The following is a 27,973-nucleotide window of genomic DNA, read 5'->3' as shown; positions in this document are numbered from 1 at the left end:
TACTCTCTGTCAATAGTCCACCATACTGGGACAGGACCATAGGGTGTGATATAATGTGCCCTCCTCTCCGCAATGTCTCAGGCAGTAGGGGTGGTCTGCTCTGTGGATTTTGTGCAGAGTGGTGCGTGTATAGTATACTCGGTGCACTATTTTAAATTGCACCAGTCTAAATCTTGATGAGATGCCAGCTTCTTTAGGCGATGCCAGCGCTGCATTCCATTCCGTCTCATCTAGGTCTCCTACTTCCCCCTCCCACTTTTCCTTCAATTTCTGCAACGGGTCAGGTAGGTTGTTTATGAGTTTACGGTAAGTGAGGGAGGTAGCACTGGCCTCCATGTAGTCTGTAAGTAGTCGGTCCTCCAATGGGGCTGATTCTGGGACATTAGTGCCTGGCTCTATTGCTGACAGTAGTGCGTTACGAATCTGTATGTATCGGTATGTTTCAGTAATGCCCAATTCGTACTGTTCCCTCAGGGTCTCAAATGAAACCACCCCATCCTTCGTCCACATATCACCCACCGTGGATATCCCGATATTGTCCCATTGTTCGAAGCCTTTACTGTGTCTCAGATTCCCAAAAATTCTGGAGTCCCATAGGGGTGTGAGTCGTGTAACTACTCCCTCCCATTTTAGTCGGGTTTGGGCTTTGTGCCATAGCGTCACTGTATGTTTAGTTGGGCCGCTGAGTTTTGCCATCAATCCTTTATTGTAGAGTGGGGCCAGAAGCGTGTTTGTCCCTAACTGCCTCCTATCCGCCATATATGCCGGATCATCCTGTGGCCTGTGTATCCACTGGTTAATCACTTTGAGGTGGGCTGCCCAGTAATATAGTTCCAAGTTTGGGAGCGCTATCCCCCCACTATACCAGTCTCTAATCAATTTCACATGTGCCACCCTGGCTGGTCTGTTTCCCCACAATAGGGTGGACAGTTGAGTCGACAGTTGGCAAAAGAACGATGATGGGACCAACACTGGCGTATTCTCCAGGAGATACAGGAAACGGGGTAGTGCCATCATTTTGAAAAGTGCGGCTATGCCCAACAGTGTTAATGGGAGGGTCTTCCAGTGACGCACGTCTGATTTAAGTCTGTCAAGCAGCGACCTGAGATTTAATTCCTGAAAGGTCGCATGCTCTCGTGTGATCCCTAGATATTTAAAGGAGGTGGATTCTAATAGTAATGGGCAGTCCGCACTTAGGATCGGCGGCGTGCCGTGAAGCATATAGAGCACAGATTTCGACCAATTTATTTTGTACCCCGAGGCTGTGCCGTGCCTCTCACACAAGGCCAGCAGTACCGGAATACCAGCTGCTAAGTCCAATAGATAGATCAACATGTCATCGGCATATAATGACACCCTGTCTTCCCAGTCGCCTCCCCACCGTATGCCCTTCAGTAACTGTGTAGTCCTGATGATGGTGGCCAAGGGCTCCAGAACCAGTGCGAACAGGAGCGGCGAGAGTGGGCACCCTTGTCTCGTTCCCCTCGCTAGTGGTATTTCTCTTGAGATGTGGCCATTTGCTGTCACCCTGGCTACCGGGTTTTTATATAAAAGTCTAATCCAAGCTACAAATTTTGGGCCGAAACCCATATGCTCCAGTACCGGAAAGAGGTATCGCCATTCCACCAGGTCAAACGCCATTTTGGCATCAAGTGACAGGATAGCCGCTGGTTCTGACAGTAATGGAGCCCGTGCCATCACGCCGTGTAGGCGTCTAAGATTCATCGCCGTACTCCTGTGCGGCATGAATCCGGATTGATCAGGATGTATTAGGTGCGCCAAATGAGGTAACAGTCTGTTGGCTAGTATTTTCGCTAAGATCTTACTCTCGGCATTAAGTAGAGATATTGGGCGGTATGACCCACGGTCCTCAGGTGGCTTGCCGGGTTTTGGTATTGCTATTATAGTCGCTGCGCATTGGTCGGGCGGCAACTGTCCCTGTTCCAGGCTTGCCTTAAACATATTTAGTAGGGGGTCGCAAGCGTGTCCGACTTGGTCTTATACCATTCAATCGGTATCCCATTGGGACCTAACGCTTTTCCCGAGTGTAGTGCATTGATGGCTATCTGTAGCTCTTCGGCAGTCAGGTCCATTTCCAACTCGTCTTTGTTGTCCTGTGACAAGGTGCGGGTGGGTACTCCTACGAGAGACGCCTCCGCCATCTCTCGAATAACTTCGAATTCAGGGGAATATACTGTTAGAAAGTGGTCTGCCAGAAGTTCTACTATCAATGAGGGACGAGTTTGTAATACCCCTGCAGGATCTCTCAGGTGTAGGATAGCCCTCTGCCCCTCCCGTTTTTTCTCTAACCAGGCAATAAGTTTGCCGGCTTTGTCACCTACGTCGTAGATTCTGTGGGCCGTTGTCGCTATATTGTCTATTACCTTGCGGCATAGGTGGTCGGTATGACGCTGCTGACACAGACGAAGTCTGTGTAGCGTGTCCCTCGTCGGGTCGGTCTCATGATCTCTATTGGCCTTGGCAAGCCTGTCTTCTAGGTTTAGGAGCTCTTGTTTTTGCGTTCGTTTGTATCTTGTGATAGTGGAAATAGCCTGTCCCCGGAGAACCGTTTTGTTCGCTTCCCACAGGACAATGGGAGATTGAACGGACCCTACGTTCTCAGCGAAGTATGTCCTTGTTTCCCTCTTTAGTGCTTTCGCTACTAATGGTACTTTAAGGTATCCCGGGTAGATGCGTGTCCAGGTACGTCCAGGGTTGGAGAGACTCAGTGTCAAGGGAGAGTGATCCGAAACACCCCGTGGTTTGATTTGTACGTCTTCTATAGTGAGGGTGCCGTGTCCCAGTGTTAGGAAATAGTCGATCCGAGACAAACTATCATGGACCGCTGAATGAAATGTGTATTGTTGGTCGTCTGGGTGGAATCGCCGCCAGAGGTCCACCAAGCCCTGTGCTTCCATAAAATCATGTAGTCTGGAGGGTCCGGGAGACTGGGTTCTCACCGGGCATCTGTCGTGTGTGTTGTGTGCTACTGCATTGAAGTCCCCACCCACAATGAGATCTCCCTCTGGAAGGTCTAGCAGGAATTTCCCCAATTCTGGTAGTGCGACAGCATGTAGTGCCGGCGGGATATAGATCGAGACCACATTGAGCGGTCGTCCTTCCCACTGCCCATGTGCCGCCGCAAAACGTCCCTGTGTGTCTGATTTCGTGGATTGGAGTATGAATCTCGATGAGCGGTGCATCAGAATCCCTGTGCCACGGGACCCCCTAGTGAACTCTGAGTGTACAATCATGCTGTAGCCCTTCCTATCAAGTGCTATGGTTGCTGTGCCCGTTAAGTGTGTTTCTTGGAGTAGGACCAGGGCTGGGTTCAGTCGTTTTATGCTGTGTAGCACCAAACCTCTTTTAACTTTATCCCCCAGACCCCTAACATTCCATGTCATGAGGCACAGTGGTGTCACCTGTCCCGTCCTGGCTACCTCCCTTTCTGCGTCAACCCGCGTGGTGTGTGCCATAGTATCTGAGGTGGCCGACCTTAGTGTGTCGTAGTGCTCGTGTGCGAGCACATGTCCAATGTGTCGCCTTTCGGTTGGTGTGTACCATATAGTTCCAATCTTGACCGGTAGAACAATTTAAGCAATGCAAAACCCCTCGCCCCCAAACACCCCCCCCACCCTGCCCCCCTGCTAAACGGACCTAAAACTGCCCGCCCCCCCAACTCAGCAGAGTGCCCGATCCCCACCCAAAACACAGTACTTGCTCGCTGGGGTGAAGGACTCTCCGGAGTCGGCGGCCCCCCTTCTTGACCACTGAGGATCTCTGCCCAGTGTCCATGGCAGCATCCCCGGTCAGCGGCACTATTGGCCTAGATAGGCCACATCGGGAAGTCATTGGTCCTCATTGTCTTCTGTTTCTGGTATGTCGTTTAGAGGTGAGTGTGAGTCTGCTTCTCCCCCAGATGACTGGGATCCCGTGTGGGGTCCGTTATTGCGATGTTTGTTTGACCTGTTGGAACGGCGAGGCAGGCCTGCTGGTCTCCATCCCTCCAGCCAATCCTGAGCTGCCTCCGGAGTGTCGAAGAACCATGCTTTATTGTCCGCCACTATCCTCAGTCTGGCTGGAAAAAGCATCGAATAGGGAATCTCCCTCGCCTGAAGTTCTTTTTTAACCTCGAAAAAAGTTCTCCTTCTACGTGCGACTTCCGCCGTATAGTTAGGGAAAAATGCCAGAGTGGAGTTCTGTATTCTGATGGGGGGTAAAGTTCTTGCTGCCTGTAGGATCGCATCCCTGTCTCTGACATTGAAGAGCCGAGCAATGATCGGCCTTGGGTTAGCCCCGGTTTTCGGGCGTCCCCCAGGAACTCGGTGCGCTCTTTCCACTGTAAAGAAGGCGGAGAGACCCTTGGGCTGAAGGCTTTGCTTGATCAGATTTTCGACATATAGGTCCATCGCCCTTGTGTCTTCCGATTCCGGAACCCCTATGATACGGATGTTGTTCCGCCTCGAGCGCCCTTCCTGGTCATCCAGCTTGTTCCGCAGCTCCTTGTTTTCTTTCGTGATCCGCTCCATACTTATTTGCAATTCGGGGACATCTTCCACCAACGATTTGGTCACTACTTCCATTGCATTCACTTTTTCAGTCATTTTATGGAAGTCCGCACGTATGAGAGTTATTTCTGCTGAGATCGACCCCACTGTTGCTTGTACCTGGGTGAGGGCCCGCATCACGTCGTCCAAGGTCGCTTTCTTGCCCCCCGCTGTGTCCGCGGTTTTACCCGCCTGTTGTTTCGCGTCTGGCGGGGAGGAGGTAGACTTATCGTAGGCATATCTTTCAAGTCGAGCTTGCGCCGCTCCGCTTTTCGGCCCTTTTCCTGCCATCCTGGCGGACCCTTCCGCCGCGGTCCGCAAAGGTCGTTTGTTATGGAATCAGTTCCCAAATGATGTTGCGACCGTTGAGATGAAACCCCTGCGGGCGTCTGTTCACTGAACTCTCACCGGAATCGGGCCGATCGGTCTCAAGGGCCACTGATCGATGGGGTTTGCACCCCTCCGTGTCACCAAGTCGGTCTCGGAAGCGGCTTGCCCTTCTTGGTAAGCACGAACCGCCGCTCAATCTCCGTATGTAGGTCTTAGCCGTTGTGCAATGCCTCTACGGATCGAGTATCTCGGAGCATATCATTGCATGAGGGGTATGGGGCCCCGAGAGGTTGAGTCCGTGCCCTGGGGCCTGCGTGGTAGTTGAGTCCGGATATGCTCCTGCTTGCCTCCGCCTCCGGTCGCGCCACTATGCGACGGATTTTGCACTTGTTTCACCGGGCAGCCCGTGGTCTATAGGAGGAGTTCTGTTGTCCACCAAGACTGTCGGCTCTCGGGGAGGTCTGCGGGGTCTTTTCGCTGTGCCGCACCCCGGGCTCACCCGTGCTTCGTGTCCAAGATGGCGGCCTCGACCCGGAGGTCGCAGGGATCTTTTTGCTTCCGTACGTTCGTTGGGAGCTTCTGAACCACCACGGAGCTACCGATCAGGATGTTTAGTCCTCCGGTCTCCAGCCCCTCAGATTCGGCGATGGCGCTGTTACTTCCTGCGTCACTAGCTCTTCCACGAGCGGGCGCTTCCGGTGCTGTTTCGCCCTGATTGTGGCCCTTCCTGTCGGCTCACCGCTTCAGTCTGCGGCCCGGCTGTAGGCCTTTTCTGCTGCCCGCATGGGCGTCTCTCGGAACTGTACTTCCCGATGTCGGATTTTCGTCGGCCGGTCCTGGGCGTTGATCCTGTCCTGTAGGAGTTGTTTGTGTGCCGGATTAGTGGTCGGATCATCGAGGAGGCCGCTTCAACCGCGGAGCTCGCCTTCTATGCTGCCGCCATCTTCGGTTGCTAGCCACGCCCCCCTCTGTTAAGAATTTTTAAAGGTGGATTTGCAGATGATTTATGTTTGTGTGTCATTGTTTAACAGAGGTTTGGCTATAAAGACACAGTAGTAAGTGACATTGCCTGAGGATCTGAGTGAACTGATTCGCTTGCTGCATTGTGTGACATCTCTGAAGGTATGAATGAGCTGTACTCTACAGGACAATCCTGTTTGTAGTCGCGGTTACCTCAGAAACTCAGGACAGGTCCTATCAGATCCCCCCCAAACTGTTTAGCGCCACAGGAGAGGTACATGTTTTGCACCACCACCCCCTCAGATCTTCTTTTGGCACTTAGGCAGTCATAGCCCTGCTCAATGGTTTCTTGAGGGATGCTGCCCAGCATATGGCACCATAGATGGCCACTGACGTGCATTGAAAGGGAGAAGACTGTTATCCAGAAGCAAATAGGAATTGGGAAAGTCAGAAGATTTTTTTTCTTCTTTGCACTATTGTGAACTCGACCTGAAGGTACTGGAGCGCTTTCCAAGAGCACCAGTTATGTTACAAAAGAATATATTCATTTTTTGAAGTCACAGGGAGATTCAGTGATTTGCCCAGAATCACAGGATGTTGAGCTGAGACTCAAACCTGGTTCCCCAGCTCCAAAGTCGACAGCTATTGCCATTACGCAACATCCTCTTCCTCACGTGAAGGCTGGAATTGAGAGGGGGTAGAAATCAAGGGGTAGGGACATCTCATTCCAACCCTTTGGACTCCCTCTGTGGCCAGATCAAGGTCATAGAAAGAAAAAGCGAGGACACTTGATCCAAAAGACCTCGCCACCTCCCTCACATGATACTGGCATATTTTCAAGGACAAAGATATGAGGTCTGATCCCTGAACGTGCCTATGCATCAGACTGGGCTTTTAAAGAGATTTCATGTTCTGCTACTAGACAGTGGAAAACAGCCCCGGTATCTGGAACACAGTCACTAACTAAACACCTAATTCTGGGCTATTTGGAACCAACAGTCATCATTTTAGTGAGCTCTGCACAGCTGGGGTTCCACTGATATGTGGCACCACTGTAATTCTCTAGCAGAGTATTTGTGACAAAAATATCTCCAATGGTCAAACTGTTTCATAACATACCAGCTGGGACGAACACACATAGAATGCATGTGTAGTGTTTGCGGTGTGGGTATTCCCACTGGCTGAGAGAGGTGGCTGAATGGAATTCTGGGAATGTGTGCTGTTGTGGACAGGGCACAAACACTTTAAAAGAAGGAACTGGATCAAGAGAAAGAGGGGTGGAGGAAGCAGCTAAGAGAAGCTGCGTTTTTGGAAATAGCAGTTGTCAGATTTTCATCTGAAAGCAGTTTCTGGTAGTGGTTCCTATGGGCTAACTCACCACATCAGATTTGTCTTAGAGTCCTGTACTGCTACCAAAGAAGAAGATGCCCCCAATGCACTTCACCTCACCTGAGATGGGCGCAGTCTGCTTGAACTTGGAGATGAAAGAGAGAACTGATGGGAGAACAGTGCCCCAGGTGAGCTCGAGGAGTTTCCCAAGTCTCAATTTGTGTTGTCAAGGCAAGAAGGTGAGCAGTGGTTTGAGAATGGAAATGTTCTTTATTCCACGGCCTGTTTTTATCACAACGGTAATGCTGAAAGTAAGGGAGTGGCCAGATTTGAACACTTATGGGAATTAATAATTAGCCTAGTTTGTTTCCCAGAACAAAAAAGTTTGTGCAATATTGATAATTCCTTTGAATGATCCTGTCCAAGGATTCAGAGTTGCCCTGTGTTTTGAGTACCAACCTACATAACCCATCTGCTTGTGTCGAGGATGAAGTTTACCCAGCTTGACATGGGTTAGCACATGTGTAGAGAGAGTGTTCATATTCAACCTCACTGAGGTTCTTGAGAGTGCCAGAGGTTTATTAAGCCTACAGGTAATTAACTCATGCCACCTACTCAGAGCGCATTCAGCTCATAGATGGCTGTTCACGTACAGTGGCCTGAACTTCCTGTACCACTTCTGACAATGTATTCACCATGGTAATTGGGGTGCACAGAAGACGAGACTTAAACCATTTTATTTTCCCATAGATGTACCAGTGAGACAGTTGTGTACCAATCCCATACACAGTACAACACAGATTCAATTCTCCTGAGTCAATGAGATCATGAAAGGAATTTCTAGCTACAAAGGCCAACTTCTTGCACACTACAAGTTTAAGGGTTCAACCTGTACATTTTACAGTGGCACAGTAAGGGAGAAATTAGGTATTTGTTCCATTTTTACAGGCCAATAATTTATGTTGGTTACTATTGAACTGCGAGTTACCTATTGTCATAAATGTAATTAAACAAGGATTATTGGTCACTGAAATCTTTCAGTTTGGCTGCCATTTTAGGCTCATATTTAACAAGAGATACAGTAATGTTTATCTGAGAGATGAGGCACCTTGAATAATGTTGTGGTGATATTTAAAAAGCTATTGCTCACTTTGGAAGTTTCTTTGTAACTAACACATCGCTATGCGTCAAATCACCGTTTTCTTAGGACAGAGCTTTATATGAGAAGAATTATGTGATTTGATGTATATAGTGGTTAGACAGCCCAGGTTCCCCAAGTACAAACCGAGGCAAGTGTTGTTTCCAGATAAGGAATCAAAACTGGATTTCAGAAGCAGATAATATTACAGTTCTAATGGGTAAATTCGCGTGCAGGCCATTTTACAGTTGCTGATGATCTTGAAAAATATTACAAGTGCTGCAGAAAAGGACTATGTTCCACCTACCACCACCACCAACAACTGGAATCAGCTGCTGCAATATGGCCCACCAGGAAGATATTCAGAGTGGTTATTTATTTTTGTGGTTTTATACGTTGCAAAATAAAACCTCAATGCAGCAACATGAAAAGCAACAGATATTCCAGTATGTATGATAAAAGCAAGGTCATCAAAACCTCATGAAATGCAAGGAAGTTATTAATATCTTGTAAATTTTAAAGTAGGGAGTTCCAGAGAAGAGAGTTTCTGACTGAGAAAATGTTTTACTGATGGACAGAAATACGAATTATGGAGAATCAAGAAAGTTCATGACAGTTGAACACAGTGTGTTCGTAAGGTGATGTAAAATGAGGTACCAGACTTATCTGGGAGCATTATGAAGAAGTGTCTTGCGAGGAAGTAAAAGATGTGAACAGGCATCTTCCCTTGACAGGTGGCAAGTGTAAGGGTTTGAGGACTGGGCGCACAAGGTTGTGAGGACCAATGTTAACAAAGAGGAAGGATGCTCCATTTCGCAGAACCTGTACATTTTTCAAAAAATAAAGTTGTTCACGAGAGCACAGCATTAATCCATTTTGTGTGAGATCAATGCCTAGCTAAGTGTTTAATACCCAAATTAGAGTGAAAATGTAAAATTCAGAATCATGTTTAGATTGAAGCTGACACAGTATCGATATGACCCTTGAAGGAAAGGATTCGTATTCTTGTTTTTTCCTTGTGCTGGAGGTGCAGTGATTGAGTAAGATCTGGTTGAGGCTGGAGGTTTGCAGGTTTATGAATGTTCCTTGTAATCCTAGGATTCAGAACTTGAATTTCCTGCTGTTGTGACCGAGGATAGCATTAAATACATGATCGGATGGCTCTGGGAGTATCTCAGATTTGTTTTAGTTGCAAGAAAGTTTTACCAGTGTAGCCAATGTAAAGCTGGAGATCTTCAGTATACAAGTAAAAAATGGAACCTTAGGGCTCTACGTATAAAATATCCTGCATTATATCAAGATAGAATTATCGTTATATGAATCCGTGAACTAAATGGATCTTTGCTGTACCTCACAAACTGCAGTTTCTGGGAGAGTAGAGAACTATAAGATTTGAACTATCATAATACTTATGGGAAATATCTGACCAAAGACTGAGGTTAGTGAATAAAAACCTTGCACTTCACAGTGCCAAATGCGGGAAGGAAGATCAGAAAAAGTACATATGTTCCTTTCTAAGAATCTGCGTGAATTATCAATGGCTGTAATCATTACTGTTGCAGTGCCAAGAGCTGATCTGAATCCAAGGTGACGGGGGTCAGACTGAAGTGATTGTTGCAGAAGAAAGGACATTGGCGGGAAACAATAACCCCTATGGTGACCATCGTAATTTTCAAGAATGTTTGAAGATTAGTGTTCTGAACTACATCTTTTTCAGGTCATCACCAAACACTACTTTGGAGAAGCTCAGGTTACAGAGGGTAAGTAAAACTGTAGCAAGAATAACAGTGCTCTTCCTGAGAAGTGCCAAGTGCCAGCAGATAAAGGATGAATCAGAAGGCATGCGTTTCCGGGTTGGAGTAAAGATGGCTGAGGAGAAGCCTTCTTGTTGTACGAATTGAGAAAATGAGGAAGTAAATTGAGGGGCTGGCAATCAGTCTGCTGGAGATCTGGCAGGAAGGGATTACTTGAATTTCATAACTTTAGACAAAACGGAGACCCGAATTTTGATAAACCAATGGGTAGAGGATGTAGCTGAGAGAGCGCAATTTGAATGAAAAGTATATCTGTACCATATTTACAAGCATATCGCATAAAGTTAGAAGTTGAAACGTGAAATAGCACTTGTAGTGTAAAGTTAGCCGATGTAACTTAAGTAATAGGAAATGTATTTGTATTTACTCTAGAATGCATTAGAATTAGAAAAGCCGTATATGCATAAATTGGGCTAATATAGACATGTGTAAATGTTTACGAACAGTAGAACGTGCTAAACTGAATATACGTATGAAATTATTAAATGGAGAAAGAAGACAAAATGTAAAGCGAAGAAATGTGCAGACTATATAGCACTGTGTAAGAAACGAGAGTATAATGTTGTATTTCTATGTAACATGAATTCTAGTATAATCAATGATTTGCTAAATTCGATTATATATATGTGTGTTAAAAGTTATACTGTGTAGAAGAGTTTATAGGAATGTTAGAATAGTGTGGTCATGTGTGATTTTAACCTAACTGACCAAGGGTTCGCAAGAGTGTAGTCCGCTGCATGTAATTTAGTGGGCTCACAGGAATCGGGGATAGCTTTGATCTGTACGTGCGAGACAAGAGTCAAAGGCCTCGTTAAATTAAAGTGACAATGTGGACGGAGTTTATGGCCTAAGTGAGATAAGCGACTCTTGGAATTTGGGGTCTTGTTTAGAAGTGACCGTTCACAGGACCAAACGAGGTTATGATCACAACGGTAATGAATAGAACTCTGTTGAGGTGATAGACTTTGCTCTGAAAGTGTCAACTGGAATGTCATGAGGTTACCAGCACTATGACGAAGATGGCGCCTAAGAAGCAAGGTCAACTTAACGAACGACGCGAAGAGATGAAGCTATGGAAAAACCCAAGAATGAGATCACGTGAAATGTGTACGTGGTGGGCGTCGAAGGGGCGTTCCACCCATACTGAGATTGTGTATTTAGGGACAGCACCCCGGGGAGAAGTTAGCTCAGAGCAGATGGCCTGAAGACAAAGCGCAGAACAGAAGATCAGAGAGAAAGAGCAGAGCGCAAGAGAGCAGTAGGCCGAGGACCCTTAGAGAGCGGATGGGTAGGCAGATAGGGTACTGCTTCTCGACATAGGTTACCATTAGAGGCTAAGAGAGTTTGAACTTCTTTGGAAGTCAAACTGCTGACACCTTTTTAGGTAAGGAACTTGCGAAAGTAGGGATGTCACTTAGCATAGAGTAGGGACAGATTTAACTTGTTTATTCTTTTTATAGATGACGCAACGGATCCACTTTGTGTCTATGATATTCAATTTGTTGATTCTGGAATTGGTTTTAATTGTGTTCTTTTGTAGACTTAGATTCTTTAGGGAATTTATGTTCCTTTTAGTTCCTGTATACTTGTTGAACCTTATCCTGAGAGGATTGTATATGCAACTAACTTTGATTTTATATTAAACTTTTTAAACTTTATCAGTCGTAAGTGGTTCTTCAGAGTTGCGTCAGTCTATGGGGTTGATTTAACTCATGTGGGTTTGCCTTTTACTCAATGACAGTCAATAATCCATCCAAAATTGGATGAATGAGATAGGTATCTAGGTAATCAGAAAAGGTATCAAAATCTCATTCCCCGCAGTTGGTAGCAGAGAAAGATGGTTTTCTTCTTGAGGAAGGCAACCTAGGTCAGGTTTAGATTACCCCAAGGTCCCTAGTCATCGACAACCAGAAGAAGAATCCCTGCCGAAGAAGGTGCTGACGGAGCGAGAGAAAGCAGCAGAGTCGGTCGAGAGTGAGTATAAGGGTCATGCGTTGCCAGATTGCGGTGTTTTGTGTTGTACCTGTGTTGTAATGTCAAGCGGAGTTGAATGCCTGTAGTGTGATTGTGGGAAGGTTGTGAGCGCGCGCAACCGGATAAAATCTTAAGTCCAGAGAAGGGCTTAAGTGGTTCGGGTGTATCGAACACCCAGAGTAATTGTTCACCATTGTAAAGGGGGTCATGAGGTACCATTGATCGCCCGCAGGACCGATGATAGGGGGAGTGTCAGAGTGAGTGTATGAGTAACGGACGCTGGTCGGACGTTTACTGTGTGTAAGTAACCTATCAGTTAAGGCGAGCGTCTGACGTGAGAGAAAGACGTCTCGTCAGTTGAGGTGACAATTACAGTTAGACTGTGGACGTACAGTCAAGGAAAGTGATCGCTTGGTCGGAAGTAGTCATTTTTCGGCGTATGAATGAGACGCACGCAAGACCGCGAGACGAGTTGAGAAAGGAGGGGAACTGCTGCAGAGAGGACGAGTGACGTCAGCGTAGAGCCGCGCTGGGATTGGCCGGTTGGTGTAGAACCGCGCTGGGATAGGCTGTTCAGCGAGAGACGCGCAGGGATTGGTGGTTTGTCATCGGGAAGTAAATAAGGAAGAGTAATTAAGGAAAATCGTAGATCCTTGACAATGAAGTGTTTTAAACGTTTAAGGGCGATCTTTAAGAGAGATAGAGGAAACTTGTATGCAGGGGAAGAAGCCCCGCCTGAAGGCACACCAGCTTATTATATGGCTGTGAATGTAGGGTTACACTCAATACTATGGACCTCCGAGTGGAGTAAGCTAACAGAAGGAAATGAGGAACTGACGTTCCCGAGATACGGGACGTTTAGGTTAGAAGCATTGAATCAACTGAAAGCGGTAATGCTAGCAACGAGACCTCTACCGAGGCCAACACAGTTCGAAGCCCTTAGCGCATGGTTCAAAGCGGCAAACGACAAGAGCTTGAATAGGCGCAAAGAAAGAGTGAGACGATCGGTAAAGGCAGTGCAGGATGCTAAATGGGACGATGAAGCTAAAAAGTGGAGGGTGCAAAAAATAGAAGCAGACAAATTATACCCAATGCTAGAAGCTACGGGAGAAAAGAAACCTCTAGAAGAGGATGAGGATAGTGAGCCGGATGAGGATCTGATAGAGAGGCTATTAATGGATAGACCACCTCCGTACAACAGAGAAGCCGAAAGTCCCGAACTACAGCAAGGGGACGGGGCTAGGTGGGGGGAATATAAACCGCTCCCCACATCAGAGTGGGAACCCAAGAAAGGTGAGGAAATACCTCAACTTAGTCCCGTACAGAGAGTAGTAGGAAGATTCGTGGTCCAGAAGGTGCCAGAAACGCAGTGTGCAAGGTCGTATCAGCTGCCGGATGCTCTACAAGTACCTGTCACCATAGGTCCTATAGTGTCAATCTACAACCCGGAGGGAGCCCAGGAGGAGGAACAGGCACGGTGGGACAGGGAAAGGGCAGAGATGGAAAGTAGGAATAATACGATCAATTCCCAAAGGCAGTTGCTAGGACCAAGGAGTCGGAGTACCCCATTGGATCCAGTAACGGGTCCCTGGATAGAACAGGGGGGTCAGAGAGGACAGATGGATCTGAGGGGACCGAAACCGAAAACCTTTAAGGAATTAAGGGAGTATTTGAAAGAATGGGATGCTGCCGAAGAGACTCAGAATAAAAGAATAGAAACAGAAGCAGAATGGAGAGATCAGGATAACCGGATCCTCTCTCACTGCGGAGCTGGCGAAAGCAGCCCGGAGTGGGAGGGAGGGAGTCAAGGAAGCAATGGAGATACTTGCCATACTATCGGTGGCAATAGACAAATGTGTGAAGACAAGAGTGCAGGGTGTGGGGGAGTGCCTCGCCTCATCCTTAGTGAGGGAGAACGTAAGACACAGGAATACCGAGATAGTTTCAGGTGCACTCACCATACCCCGGACGAAAATGTACGACATTGGAGTCACGAGAATATAGGGAGTCGCGAAGCGTCTCGCCATACATCCGGTGATCACGGACGAGATCGCCGGAACATGGAGGGCCGTGAGGGATCTTATCGTTTATTGAGCGACACCAGACAGCAAGGGAGTTGCAGTGATTCAGAACAGAACGGAGGATCCTATCCTGCATCTAGAGAGACCGAGCCGGAAAGACAGAAGGCAGTGATGGGAAATAGGACATTGTTCCACCAAACCCCAAGGGAGGATGGGAAAGCTTGGGATCTAGAGAGATGGGAACAAAGAGAAGCAAGAAGGACGCCTCATAACTCACCTGCGCCGAGACGAAGGACTCGTAGTGGGGGTGAGAGGGATGTAAACGAACAACCTAGGAGTGAGGTACTGAGAGCTGAGATAAAAGCGAAACGGCTCGATGTAATGAGTTTAAAATCAGATTTAGATGAAATAATAGACGGCACATTGCCAATGGAAAGGATTGAATTGTATGAACAGGACGAAATACTGTTTATGGCTAAGGATGTTACTCGGAAAGCGAGGTCAGTTCATGAAAAATTATCTGAGTTGGCAAACAGGTATATGATAGACTTATCACGAACTAAAGCTTTACAGGGTAACCATAGGCTAAACTGCACGGATCAGGATCTAGATGAACGTAGGACGATTGGGCTGAAAATACACATAAAGGAACTGATTTTGAGTATCAGATTGTGGAGGAATTTGGATAAATGGGAGGAAAGATGGTCCAAGAGGGGATCCGTCAGAAGGAGTACACTTGCGAGGTCCCCGGATGGAGAGCTAATGCGAATGGAAGCTTTCCCTTTGCGAGAAATCGCGAACGGAAACTACGTCCATGTGCCCTGGAGTAGGGGGGATCTAGCGGCATTTACCAATTCCTTTCCAAAGCTAAGGGAGAACCCCGTTGAGTGGTACAAACAGGTAGAGAGGTTCGTGAAGATCTCTAAGGTGCTGTGGATCGATTTGAACACCCTGTTTGACATTGTCGTACCCGGAGATTTGTGGACGGCATGTAAGCTTAGTGTTGAATGGCCCGTTTGTGAACCGGCGAGAGATGCCCAGACAAATGGACCATCAGAGAGAGTCATGGAAAAGTACGAGAGGGTAATGGCATGGTTAAAAGAGAAAGTGCTGTTGCAGGACATAGATTGGGTTAAGATAGATCGAACCACTCAGGAACCTAAAGAGACCGTTCACGAGTACTATGAGAGATTGCTGAAAGCATTCAAACAGTACAGTGGATTGGACGTGATGGATCCTAAAGACATAGGACAGTTTGTATCGAAGTTCGTCCTGGGATTGAGATCGGACATAAGCTTAATGATCCAACAGCATTTGATCTGTTGGCAAAACAAACCGTTAGATGAGATTCTGAGGTATGCAAGGTATTGCAGCGATGAAATAGATTCGAAAGCAAAGAAACTTAAGGAAAAGCTGATGTTGGTCCAGATGCAATCAGCTGGAAAGGGTGGACAGCGGCAACAGGGAACAGGAACCCTAGGAAAGAAACAGAATAATCAAAGCAGAGATGAGGAGGAAAGACCGAGACCGAGGGTAGATATCGCGACACTGAAAAAGACAACGAGGTGCCATCAGTGTAACGAGGTAGGACACTGGAGACGCGAGTGTCCCTATAATGTCGAGACGGGGGAATTAGAACAGGAGGAGGATGAGGTTCAGAACACTTTGGTAAAAGGAACAGCGGTCTCGAAGGGAAAGTTTATCAAAGGGGGGACTCAGACTCCTCGAGCTCAGTTTCCTCAACCGCCTCGCATTGCAAATGGAGGGAAAACCTATAGACAACTGCCACTGTTCGTAGGAGGAGAAGAATGCTACTACGTTGATCCTCTTACGGGGCAACGAGTGAATAGGGAAGAAGACTGTACCCTAGGAGCAGCCCTGGAGGTAGATCAGAGGGGACCATACGTGGAAGCTGAGGTAGCTGGATGTCCTACGACCTTTTTGGTGGATACGGGGGCCACTCGATCCACTTTGAGATCGGCGGTAGTCCCAGGTTTGCCAATGTCGGGAGAGACGATCCAGGTGGTAGGAGTCGCAAACAGGAGAATGACGAATCCTCTGACTGAACCAGTGTCAGTGAAGATAGGGAACTATAGTGATGAATATCAGTTTGTGATCTGTGATTCTAGCCCTGTGTGTCTGCTAGGAAGAGATCTGTTGTGTAAACTAAACTGCACCATATATTGCACACCTGAAGGAGTAGAAGTACAGACCAACGATGATGATGCCGATTTTAAGGTTGTAAACTCGCAGGGATGCGTGGAACTGTACCCTACCTTAACGGTGGAGGAGCTTCCACAGGATTTGAAGGAGATGGTGTCAGCTGAGGTGTGGGATTTTACTGGAGAAGAAATAGGACTGATCAAAGGGGTAGAACCGGTAAAGATCATGGTAAAACCCAACGCCGAGTATCCAAGAATACCACAATATAAATTGACACCGGAGACAATTGCAGGAATAAAGCCTGTGATCGAATCCATGATTAAACAGGGAATACTGAAGGAGATCGTGGGAAGTCCATGTAACTCCCCGATTATAGGTTTGCAGAAGCCTAGTGGGAAATACAGAATAGTGCAGGACCTTCGAAAGATTAATAAAATCGTTGTTTCATGTTGTCCAGTGGTACCGAATCCATCAGTAATATTGTTTCAGATACCGTTCCAAGCTGAATGGTTCACAGTGATAGACTTGTGCCAGGTTTTCTTTTCGATTCCTTTAGATGAGGAGAGCCAGTATCTGTTCGCTTTTAAGCTGGAAAATCGCGTTTTAACATGGTGTCGTATTCCCCAGGGGTATACAGAAAGCCCATCGATTTTTAACCAGCTGCTGAAGAAAAATCTTGAAAGTCTAGTACTGCCCATGAACTCGGTTCTGGTCCAGTACATAGATGACCTACTTGTTGCGTCAGAAACTGAGGAAGCTTGCAAGGTAGACACCATTACCTTATTAAATCACTTGGCCGAGAACGGACACAAGGTGTCTCCAAGAAAATTGCAGTATTGTCTGACAGAAGTGCAATACTTGGGCCACAGGATTGAAAAGGGAAAACGGAAGGTGTCTCCAGACAGAATAGAGGCGATCATGAAAATGAGCGCTCCTAAAACACAAAGAGAAGTCAGGATGTTTCTAGGCATGGTTGGTTATTGTCGACAGTGGATAGCCAACTTTTCACTGAAGGCAAAACCGTTACAAAAACTGACGCACAAGGGGGTGAGTGATCCGGTACCATGGGACAAAGATTGTTTGATGGCATTTTTGCAGCTGAGGGAGGACTTGTGTCGTGCCCCGGCTTTGGGAATGCCTGATTACGAAAAACCATTCTTGCTTTACTGCTGCGAGAGGGAAGGTTGTGCTTTAGCAGTTTTGGCCCAGATACACGGAAATGCGCGTAGGCCAGTCGCGTACTTTTCGGCTACATTAGATCCAGTAGCCGCAGCGTTGCCCGGATGTCTCAAATCCGTAGCTGCAACGGGTGTCAGCATTGAAAGATGTGAAAATGTGGTAATGGGACATCAGCTAGTGGTGTACGTACCGCATTCTGTGGAATTGTTAATGACTAGGACCAAGACTCAGCATCTGACGAATAGCAGGCTCACACGCTATGAGCAAGTCATATTGGCTGCTGAGAATGTGACCCTAAAGAGATGCTCCGTCTTGAATCCTGCTACTTTGATGCCACTTCCAAGTGATATTGATGATGAAATTTGTACAGATCATGACTGCCTTGATGTGACTGAACTATGCACCAAACCAAGGCCAGATATCGTAGATGAGCCATTGACCGACCCTGATGAAATTTTCTTTGTCGATGGTTCATGCGTAAGAGACGATATCGGTCAGCTGAGAGCAGCATATGCAGTTTGTACAATTACCAGAGTTGTGGAAGCCGCCTGCCTGGAAGGAGTACATTCCGCTCAGGTAGCTGAAATCATTGCTTTGACCCGTGCCTGTTTGGCAGGCAATAAAATTCGAGTCACCATATACACCGATAGCCAGTATGGTTTCGGGGTAGTTCATGACTATGGGCAGTTGTGGTCTCAAAGAGGTTACATGACCTCCTCGGGTTCTCCCATTAGGAATGGAGAATTCGTGAGATTATTGTTAGAAGCGTTACAAGGTCCAACAGCCATAGCGGTTGTCAAATGCGCCGCGCACACAAAGAATACAGATTTTGTGTCGCAAGGAAACCGATATGCAGATGAAGTAGCACGTTATTGTGCGGAACAGGGGTATTCTCACACCAATGTAGAAGTGGGGGGAATACAAGAAAGAACTGAGTTGACTATGTTGTTAGACACTGTAGATACGTGGGACGAATTGAAGTGTGTTCAGGAAAATGCACCAGATGTTGAGAAAAAGGCTTGGGAAACAGCAGGATGTACCAAAAGTGAGATGAATTTTTGGATTTCTGCAGATGGGAGAGCAGTTTTACCAAACGAACTTGTTAGTCCAATGGCAAGGAGATTGCATGGACCAGCACACATAGGTAGAGATGCTATGGTGAGAGTATTCAGACAAACGTGGTACAATCCGAAGTTTAGAGTAGCGGCAGAAGCAGTATGTCAGCGTTGTGTAATCTGTCAGCAACTAAACGTAGGAAAGAGAACACCAGTCACATTGAGTCACATAGGGAGGTCTGGGGGGCCTTTCAATAGAATGCAGCTGGATTTTATTGAAATGCCTAAATACAATCGACTCAGATACGTCTTAGTGATTGTCTGTATATTTTCCAGATGGGTTGAAGCTTACCCTACACGTAGGTGCGATACACTTACAGTAGCAAAATTGTTGCTTAGAGAGCTGATACCGAGGTTTGGGGTGCCAGCCTCTTTGGAATCGGACAGAGGAACTCATTTCAACAGCGAAATAGTGAAGATGCTATGTTCAGCTTTAAGCATAGACCAGAAGCTCCACTGTAGTTATCGACCACAAGCCTCGGGGATTGTAGAGCAAATCAACAGCACTATAAAATCCAGACTCGCCAAAGTTTGTTCATCGACATCCCTGAGTTGGCCTGATGCACTTCCATTGGTCCTTATGAGCATACGTAGCACACCAGATAGAAGAACAGGTCTCTCTCCACACGAGGTGCTAATGGGAAGAGCTATGAGACTGCCATCGGTTCCGACTGCAGCGTTGTTGAACATCACAGACGACTTGATCTTGGACTACTGCAAGGGACTATCTGATGCCATTCATTCTGTGTCCCTCCAGGTCCAGGCTGCAGAGGTTCCATCAGCACAAGACCTGTGCCATGACCTGTGTCCGGGGGACTGGGTCCTGGTGAAGAAGCATGTCAGGAAGAACTGTCTAGACGTGCGCTGGCGAGGACCGTTCCAAGTCATACTAGTTACGAACACTGCAGTAAAGTGTGGAGGCTTGACCAACTGGATACACGACTCACACACCCGAAGAGTTCCAGCACCTCTGGAAGAAACAGCCCCTCTCTCGGATGAAAATCCAGCGGAAAGCGGAGAAGCCACAGAGGGGGAAAGCCAAGCTGTAGAGGTGATTGAAGAGGCTGAGCCTGTGTCGGAACAGGCCGATGATGGTCAGGACACCAGTGAGACCGAAGTAGCCTCAGAAGAAGAAAGTAGCTGGGAACTCGAGTCAGATACCGAACAAGCTGTAAGTGATCAAGAGACGAGTCCAAGAACAAGGAGCAGAAGGACAAGGAATGGAGAAGCTAGTTGGCCGGAAGGAAGGAGAAGGTCAAGCTTGAGAGCAAATCCAGAGAGAACCCTTGTCCTGATCTCTGAAGATACAGATCCAGACGAAGAAGTTACGGATTCAGGCTCTGAGAGTCCGAGAAGATCAAGAAGGGTACGTGTGCCCTGCAGAAGGTACGCCACCCCAGAGTGGACTTATCTAGCAGATATCTTGGGGACAGAGATCTGGGAGAGTGAGAGAAGTGCAGGTGATCAATCTCGATCCAATTGTGGCAGTGGAGATATGGATGTTGACGCCTGGAATCGAGACTGAGGGGTTACTGACTTTCACACTTCCCATTCCCCTTTACTTAAGTCGGATCAAAGACCTAGTGCTAAATCGATTAGAGTTTCCGACTTTTGGTCATCAAATACCAGCACAAGAAGAAAAAGTCATTCGTTTAGAATTATTGGAATATGTTATTAGAGCTGCAGGTACGAGAATCATTGTAGATGCATAAAGACTTTTGAGCTATAAAAAAGAAGATAACCTAGCGCCGAGTGGAAAGAAGAATAAAATTAGGGATTACATTTAGAGGACGGAGAAGGGTTAGGGTTGTCTGTCGCTGAAAGTAAAAAGACATTGTTGTGAAAAAGAGACTTTTGTTGATGAAGAGTGTTTCACAGACTGAGAAAGCAAATACAGCGAACAAAGACCTGAAAAGGAAAACTTTTCCTCGAAAAAGAAAGAGTTACGCTGTGTTGATAACATGGAGAATGGCAACCCAAACCGAAAGGCAAAATGCATAATAGGTACACTAATAGCAGTAGTAATTTTTCTCATTATTACAGTAGTTACCATATCATACATAGTAGGACATGCAAGTGAAAAGGAGACAACAGATGTAAAGCCTGTAACGACCTTGAAACCTGCTCTTGTTGGAAAGAAGGAGGAGAGCAATGTTATCCGTGAAAAGGCGTTACTGGCAAATGAAGCTCGTAGGTTACACGTAGACGAGTCGCAGGGAAATTTTAGATCTAACGCATATGCCAAGTTATTGTACGAGTATATTGATGCCATGGAGGCCAAGGATTGTTATGTTTGCATGCAATTGCCGGTTTCTGTAGATGAAGGCATCAGATATCATCATCTCCCACTGACGTATGGGATAACATGTAGTTTATTGCTCAGTATATTTTATGGTAGAGAAGGGTTTGAGTACTACTTTTCAAATTATGATTCGGTACTGCCTGAAGTCCCGAATTATAAACAAATGAATAAGTGGGACTATTACAAGAAGGAAGATAGATTAGCAAAATTCTTTCTTCCTTGGGATACATTAGATACTTCATATGCACGCAGAAATAATCTGACTTGCAAAGTGTCAGAGATCGAGAAAAAATTCATTGGACAAGTAGATGACCGGTACAGAAGGCAGAAGATTTTAAAAATGTCAGGACAGTGGAAAACAGATTGGACCGAAGAAGAAAAAGCACACAAGAAGAAGGGTAGCAATGGTCCAATAGCTTTGGATAGAACGCAGAAAGGGAAGTTATGTTTAACTCGAAGCAAGACATATTATGAGAGAGTATTTGTAGGTGAAGTAAATTGCGAACTTGCTTTTAGGTTAGAGTATTATACGAAAGATTTCATGAAAGGGATGCAAGCGATTCCTAATGTATATTTTGTATGTGGAAGAAATGCCTATGTAAAACTGCCTGACAATTGGTATGGTTCATGTTATTTGGCAATTGTCTTCCCCAAAATATATCATGCAAAGGATTTAGAGATCATAGAAGGAAAGGCTTCGACAAGAGCGAAAAGGGAAGTAGGAGATGCTGAAGTAGTTGGAGACATATTTGGAGCTATGTTTCCTCTGTTAGGTTTAATACTTAACGATGTTAAGATCAGGAGACTAGCTACAGTTGTGGATAGACTGTCTGCTAGTACTGCAAGGTCATTAATGCTAGTAGAAGGAGAGATGCAGTCGATTAGGGCAATGGTTCTTCAGAACCGTCTTGCTTTAGATGTTCTGCTAGCGAAAGAAGGCGGAGTCTGCAAGGCTTTGAACGTCCAGGAATGTTGTACTTACATTCCAGACAATTCAAAACCACTTGAGAAAGTCATACAGAACATTACAGAGATACACCAAGAAATCGAAGACTTGACGAAAGTAAATGTTTGGGAAAAAGTAGGTCATGGAGTAGGAAAGGTTGGAAGTTGGATTGCCAACCTTGGTAAAAGTGTTGTATGGTATATCTTGAAACCTATCTTAATAATATTGATTTGCATAATCATATTGTTGGGTTTAGTGAAACTGTACAAATGGTATAGATCAAACCAGTTACAAAGGTCCATGAGAGAGCAAGAAAGGAGATTAGCTGCTTTACAAGATCAACAGTATAAAAGTTTAAGAGCTCTCGAAACGATAAAAAGAGGGAGCCTTGTAACTAGTTCTGTGTAAAGTGTCATTCAAATTGAAATTAGTGATGACCCCTAGAGGTCATCAAAGGGGGGAACTGAGAGAGCGCAATTTGAATGAAAAGTATATCTGTACCATATTTACAAGCATATCGCATAAAGTTAGAAGTTGAAACGTGAAATAGCACTTGTAGTGTAAAGTTAGCCGATGTAACTTAAGTAATAGGAAATGTATTTGTATTTACTCTAGAATGCATTAGAATTAGAAAAGCCGTATATGCATAAATTGGGCTAATATAGACATGTGTAAATGTTTACGAACAGTAGAACGTGCTAAACTGAATATACGTATGAAATTATTAAATGGAGAAAGAAGACGAAATGTAAAGCGAAGAAATGTGCAGACTATATAGCACTGTGTAAGAAACGAGAGTATAATGTTGTATTTCTATGTAACATGAATTCTAGTATAATCAATGATTTGCTAAATTCGATTATATATATGTGTGTTAAAAGTTATACTGTGTAGAAGAGTTTATAGGAATGTTAGAATAGTGTGGTCATGTGTGATTTTAACCTAACTGACCAAGGGTTCGCAAGAGTGTAGTCCGCTGCATGTAATTTAGTGGGCTCACAGGAATCGGGGATAGCTTTGATCTGTACGTGCGAGACAAGAGTCAAAGGCCTCGTTAAATTAAAGTGACAATGTGGACAGAGTTTATGGCCTAAGTGAGATAAGCGACTCTTGGAATTTGGGGTCTTGTTTAGAAGTGACCGTTCACAGGACCAAACGAGGTTATGATCACAACGGTAATGAATAGAACTCTGTTGAGGTGATAGACTTTGCTCTGAAAGTGTCAACTGGAATGTCATGAGGTTACCAGCACTATGACGAAGATGGCGCCTAAGAAGCAAGGTCAACTTAACGAACGACGCGAAGAGATGAAGCTATGGAAAAACCCAAGAATGAGATCACGTGAAATGTGTACGTGGTGGGCGTCGAAGGGGCGTTCCACCCATACTGAGATTGTGTATTTAGGGACAGCACCCCGGGGAGAAGTTAGCTCAGAGCAGATGGCCTGAAGACAAAGCGCAGAACAGAAGATCAGAGAGAAAGAGCAGAGCGCAAGAGAGCAGTAGGCCGAGGACCCTTAGAGAGCGGATCGGTAGGCAGATAGGGTACTGCTTCTCGACATAGGTTACCATTAGAGGCTAAGAGAGTTTGAACTTCTTTGGAAGTCAAACTGCTGACACCTTTTTAGGTAAGGAACTTGCGAAAGTAGGGATGTCACTTAGCATAGAGTAGGGACAGATTTAACTTGTTTATTCTTTTTATAGATGACGCAACGGATCCACTTTGTGTCTATGATATTCAATTTGTTGATTCTGGAATTGGTTTTAATTGTGTTCTTTTGTAGACTTAGATTCTTTAGGGAATTTATGTTCCTTTTAGTTCCTGTATACTTGTTGAACCTTATCCTGAGAGGATTGTATATGCAACTAACTTTGATTTTATATTAAACTTTTTAAACTTTATCAGTCGTAAGTGGTTCTTCAGAGTTGCGTCAGTCTATGGGGTTGATTTAACTCATGTGGGTTTGCCTTTTACTCAATGACAGTCAATAATCGATCCAAAATTGGATGAATGAGATAGGTATCTAGGTAATCAGAAAAGGTATCAAAATCTCATTCCCCGCATAGCCTTACGGCTAGAGAGGTCGACTTCGAAGTTAGGGAACCAGTTTAGAGTCTCTGCAAAGACGCTCAACATCCAGTGATTCTGGGTAAATCACTTAATATCCCCGTGCCTAACAAAAATAAATATATCCATCTGTAACGAAACAGGTGCTCATGTATAGCGCTCTGATACCTGATATCCCCAGGTCTAGTTTGCGCTATATAAAACTCTTTAAAATATATATATTTTTAAAAACACAGAAGGTTAAATGGGGTGCAATACTTGTGGTACATTTTTCTCTGTGAACACCTTAAATAACTTGCTGTGTAGAGTAAATGTCTTACGATTCTGAATGCTAGGTGGTTGCCAAATACATATAGGCACGTTGGTGGTAAGGAAGCTGGAGTTTCTCCAATATCTTTCTGTGCAAAGAAGTCCCTATTTTATAGTGAGTAACTCTCGTGAAAAACAATGTCTGTTGGCTGCAATATGTAGTTAGACTTTTCTTAGTGTGACTAAAGCATTAAGTGTCCCCGACATTACTACATTAAGGTCTTGGAGGGGCAGAGAAGGGTTCTTTATAATGATAGGGTTGGAGGTTATGTACAAGTTAGAACAGATGAGAGAAATATGGTGCTAGGAAGACAAAAAAAAGGAAATCTTGCAAAATTTTGCTTCAAAGTCAATATATTAAGAAGGAGGCCACATTTCAGATACTTGGCAACAAGCAACGAATACAAATGTCAGTCCTTGTTCGACACAGAGAGGTACATTTTTGCTAATTGTCTCGGCTGCCTCCATCAATAATCAATTCTAATGTTAGCCCAGAACAAGTTGGATCCTTCTTGATGGGGACACTAAAGCCACAATCAATCTAACTATCTCCCTACCTGATATTGCGGAGACAAACTGGTACTAAGCTGCCATAATGCTTAACAAGTGTTAGTCTGGGCTTATTAGTCCTATTTCTGGGATCTAATAAGGGAAATCTTATTTCTCTGTGGTAGACAAATGGCTAAAGTGAAAAGAGGAAGGATAAGAAGGGCCTAAAGCCAATCAGATTCGTATACTCCCTGCTAACCAAAATCCCATATAAACTGCAACCTTTTTTGGTCAGTATTCTCAGAGATAAATGTGGATATATTCATATTTTAATAAACACTCTGCTCTGTGAAATTAAATTAGGAGTTTGAACATAGCTCTTTTTCTTTCTCAAACCGTCCAACTAATCAAGGTTCTAATTTTGGGAGTCATGCTGCAAATACATCAGCTGCTAAAAATAGAACCATTAATATACGCACCCCTCAAATTTAAGGGAAATCTGGAACAAACACTTTGTTTCAGCCTGAATACAGAGTTCCAGCGAAGTTCGCTGGTAGATGGAGTATCATAGGTTTGCAATGTATTAAAACAAACACAACACAACAACATTCACTGAAATCTGACACTTTCAAGAAAGTAAACAATAACCAACCTTCGGGTAGCTTAGTGGGAGGAGCGTTTTTGGCCCACGCATATAAAATATTGGACTTGTCTGTACATGTTCCTAAATCGCAATCCCTGAAAAGAAGAAAAGGCAGGACATAATACATTAATTAATGTTAAGCAAACATTCAAGAAACATAAATAGAATATTAACTAACCTATAAGAGGCTCTGTATGTGCTACCTTAGTGTTCTTTTTTTTATATAATTTTTATTTTATTAAAGAAAAAGAACTTAGATACAAGGCAATAAGACAATACATTCGGATCCGTGTTCAAGAAGGAGTGTAACTGCAGTACAGTATAATACAAACATCATTGCTGCAAGGAGGGGGGCAGTGAGGAGACAAAATCAGTATTCGTAAAAGCTGCACAAGACTTGGAATGCCAGATCAGGGGGAAAGGGAGAACTCTGGGGTCTCCTCGAATGGAGGCGTACATACATTCCGACAGTAGGAGTTCCACTGGCTCCAAATGTTATTCCATTTCCTGGGTCTACCCCGTGCCACATACACCGTCTTCTCCCTAAACATACACCAGTCTATGTTCTCCTTCCATGCCAAAACCGTGGGTGGACGCTGGGAGCCCCACAACTGCGCGATATCTCTCTTAGCAATCATATTCCCAAGGGTCGCCCACTGCGTCTGTGCCACATGGATGTATGTCACTACCACGCACACTTTTACAACGCGTACCATTACAACGCGGTTGTAACAACGCAAGTCGTTACAACGACTTGCGTTGGGGGTGCGCAAATTTAAAAAATATAATTTACTATTCCAACACCAGTCCCCGTGGATAGTAGGGAAGGTGTTGGGATAGTAAATTAAATGATTTATTATCCTTGAGAGCCACCCAGCGCAATTCATTGTAACAACTTTCGTTGTTATAACCGCGTGGTAATGGTACTTCGTTGTAACGCTCGCGTTGTAAACGTTGTATACCATGCCACATCATAGTCATTTGTTCCCATACATTCAACAGGCAACGCCTGGCTTCGGGCAATAATGCTACACCTGTGACTCTTTCCATCACAGCATGTACACGATTCCAGAACACCACCACCTCCGGACACTCCCAAATTATATGAAGGGAGGTTTCAACCAGTCCACAACCACGCCTACATAACCCATCCACTGAATAACCCATACGAATCAAGCGCGGGCCAGTTACATATATCCGGTGCAGGATTTTAAGTTGAACGAGCCGGAGACGGGCCGGAATTGCGACCTCCTTAGGCGAGGATAGCGCCGACTGCCAGTCCTCGTCATCCAACTCTAAACCATCGCTGGTCCAAACCTCCCTGAGCCGCACCAACAGATCCGTTCGATTATTGATCAATTTCTTATATATCAAAGAAATAGTGCCGTCGGGCACGTATCCGTCAAGCACCCGATCTTCTAGTGGGGAGGATTCGGGGATGTAAGTACCCTCAGGAAAAACCGAACTCAATGTGTGGGTAATCTGTGCATATCGGAAGAATTCCCTATCACTCAGCTCATACTCTACCTTCAGTGCCACGAAGGTCTTGACTTTACCCTTGACCCACAGATCACTCACCCTACTAATACCAATCATATCCCACTTTTCAAATCCTTTCGTCTTCCACAGGCAACCCAGTCTATCTTATACGCGTAAAGCGGAGTCGCGCGGGTCAGTCCATCCCTCCATCCCGTTGCCGCATTAGCATCATGCCACACTCGTACCGCTATCTTGGTGGGTCCTGAAAGTTCCCTTCCCACTGCTTTGGAATAAAGGGCCGTGTTATAGTCCTCACCCGGTAACAAGTACTTATCCTACTCGAATGCAGGGTTAGAGGCTGGTCCATACATTCCATGGTTAATCGCTCCCAACTGTGAGGCCCAATAATATCGCCTGATATCCAGAAGTGCTATACCTCTGTCATACCAGGGAAGTGTGAGCTTGGCGAGGGCAATACGCGAGCGTCCATCCCAGATCAATTTTCTCTGCAGACTCTCCACCTCCCGAAAATAACTCGCCGGAACAACAGGAGCGCGTATAGAAATCGCGGTAAGGACATCATTTTAAAAAGAGCTGCGCGCCCAAGTGGTGAAAGCAGTAGCCTGAGCCAACCCGCCACGTCAGATTTTAACCTCTGAAGAGGAGGGAGCAGATTACGATCGCAACAAGCCACAGGATCTAAAGTTATGAAAATCCCCAAGTACTTAAATCCCATCTGCGACACCTGGATGGGACATCCGCGCGGTAGTGGGGGGGTATCACCCGAAAGCACATACACACAGGACTTGGTCCAATTGATCACAAGGCCAGAGTTCCTTCCAAACGAGGTGAGCACATCAAACAATACATTCAACGACTTACGAGGGGACGTGAGGTACAACAAAATGTCGTCTGCATAAAGCGATATACGATCCTCGAATTCCGGGGTCCACTGAATACCCTTCATCGAAGGCTCCCATCGGAGCCAGGCAGCCAGAGGCTCCAGGGCAAGGGCAAAAAGAAGTGGGGACAGCGGACAGCCCTGCCGCGTACCCCTCCCAGGAACAAAAGGCTTAGACACTCCAACCATTCACTACCATCTACGCCAATGGTTCCTCATAAAAAAGTTTCACCCAGCAGATGAAACCAGGACCGAAACCAAATTTCG

General features: G+C 45.5%; 1 protein-coding gene across 5 annotated transcripts in view; it reads right to left on the bottom strand.

Moving 5' to 3' along the window:
* PAM (peptidylglycine alpha-amidating monooxygenase) overlaps positions 1-27,973 on the bottom strand; it is a 1,271,905-nt gene that overhangs the window by 516,182 nt on the left and 727,750 nt on the right. For all 5 annotated transcript variants that reach the window (XM_086960973.1, XM_086960975.1, XM_086960971.1 and 2 more), the window contains one exon: positions 25,336-25,421. In XM_086960973.1, coding sequence (XP_086817099.1) covers positions 25,336-25,421 — 86 coding nt within the window. The remainder of the gene's footprint in view (positions 1-25,335; positions 25,422-27,973) is intronic.

This window comes from Lissotriton vulgaris, chromosome 3_1 (assembly GCF_964263255.1).
Source record: "Lissotriton vulgaris chromosome 3_1, aLisVul1.2, whole genome shotgun sequence".
NCBI classification, from domain to species: domain Eukaryota; kingdom Metazoa; phylum Chordata; class Amphibia; order Caudata; family Salamandridae; genus Lissotriton; species Lissotriton vulgaris.
This window is presented reverse-complemented; position numbering and strand designations above follow the sequence as displayed.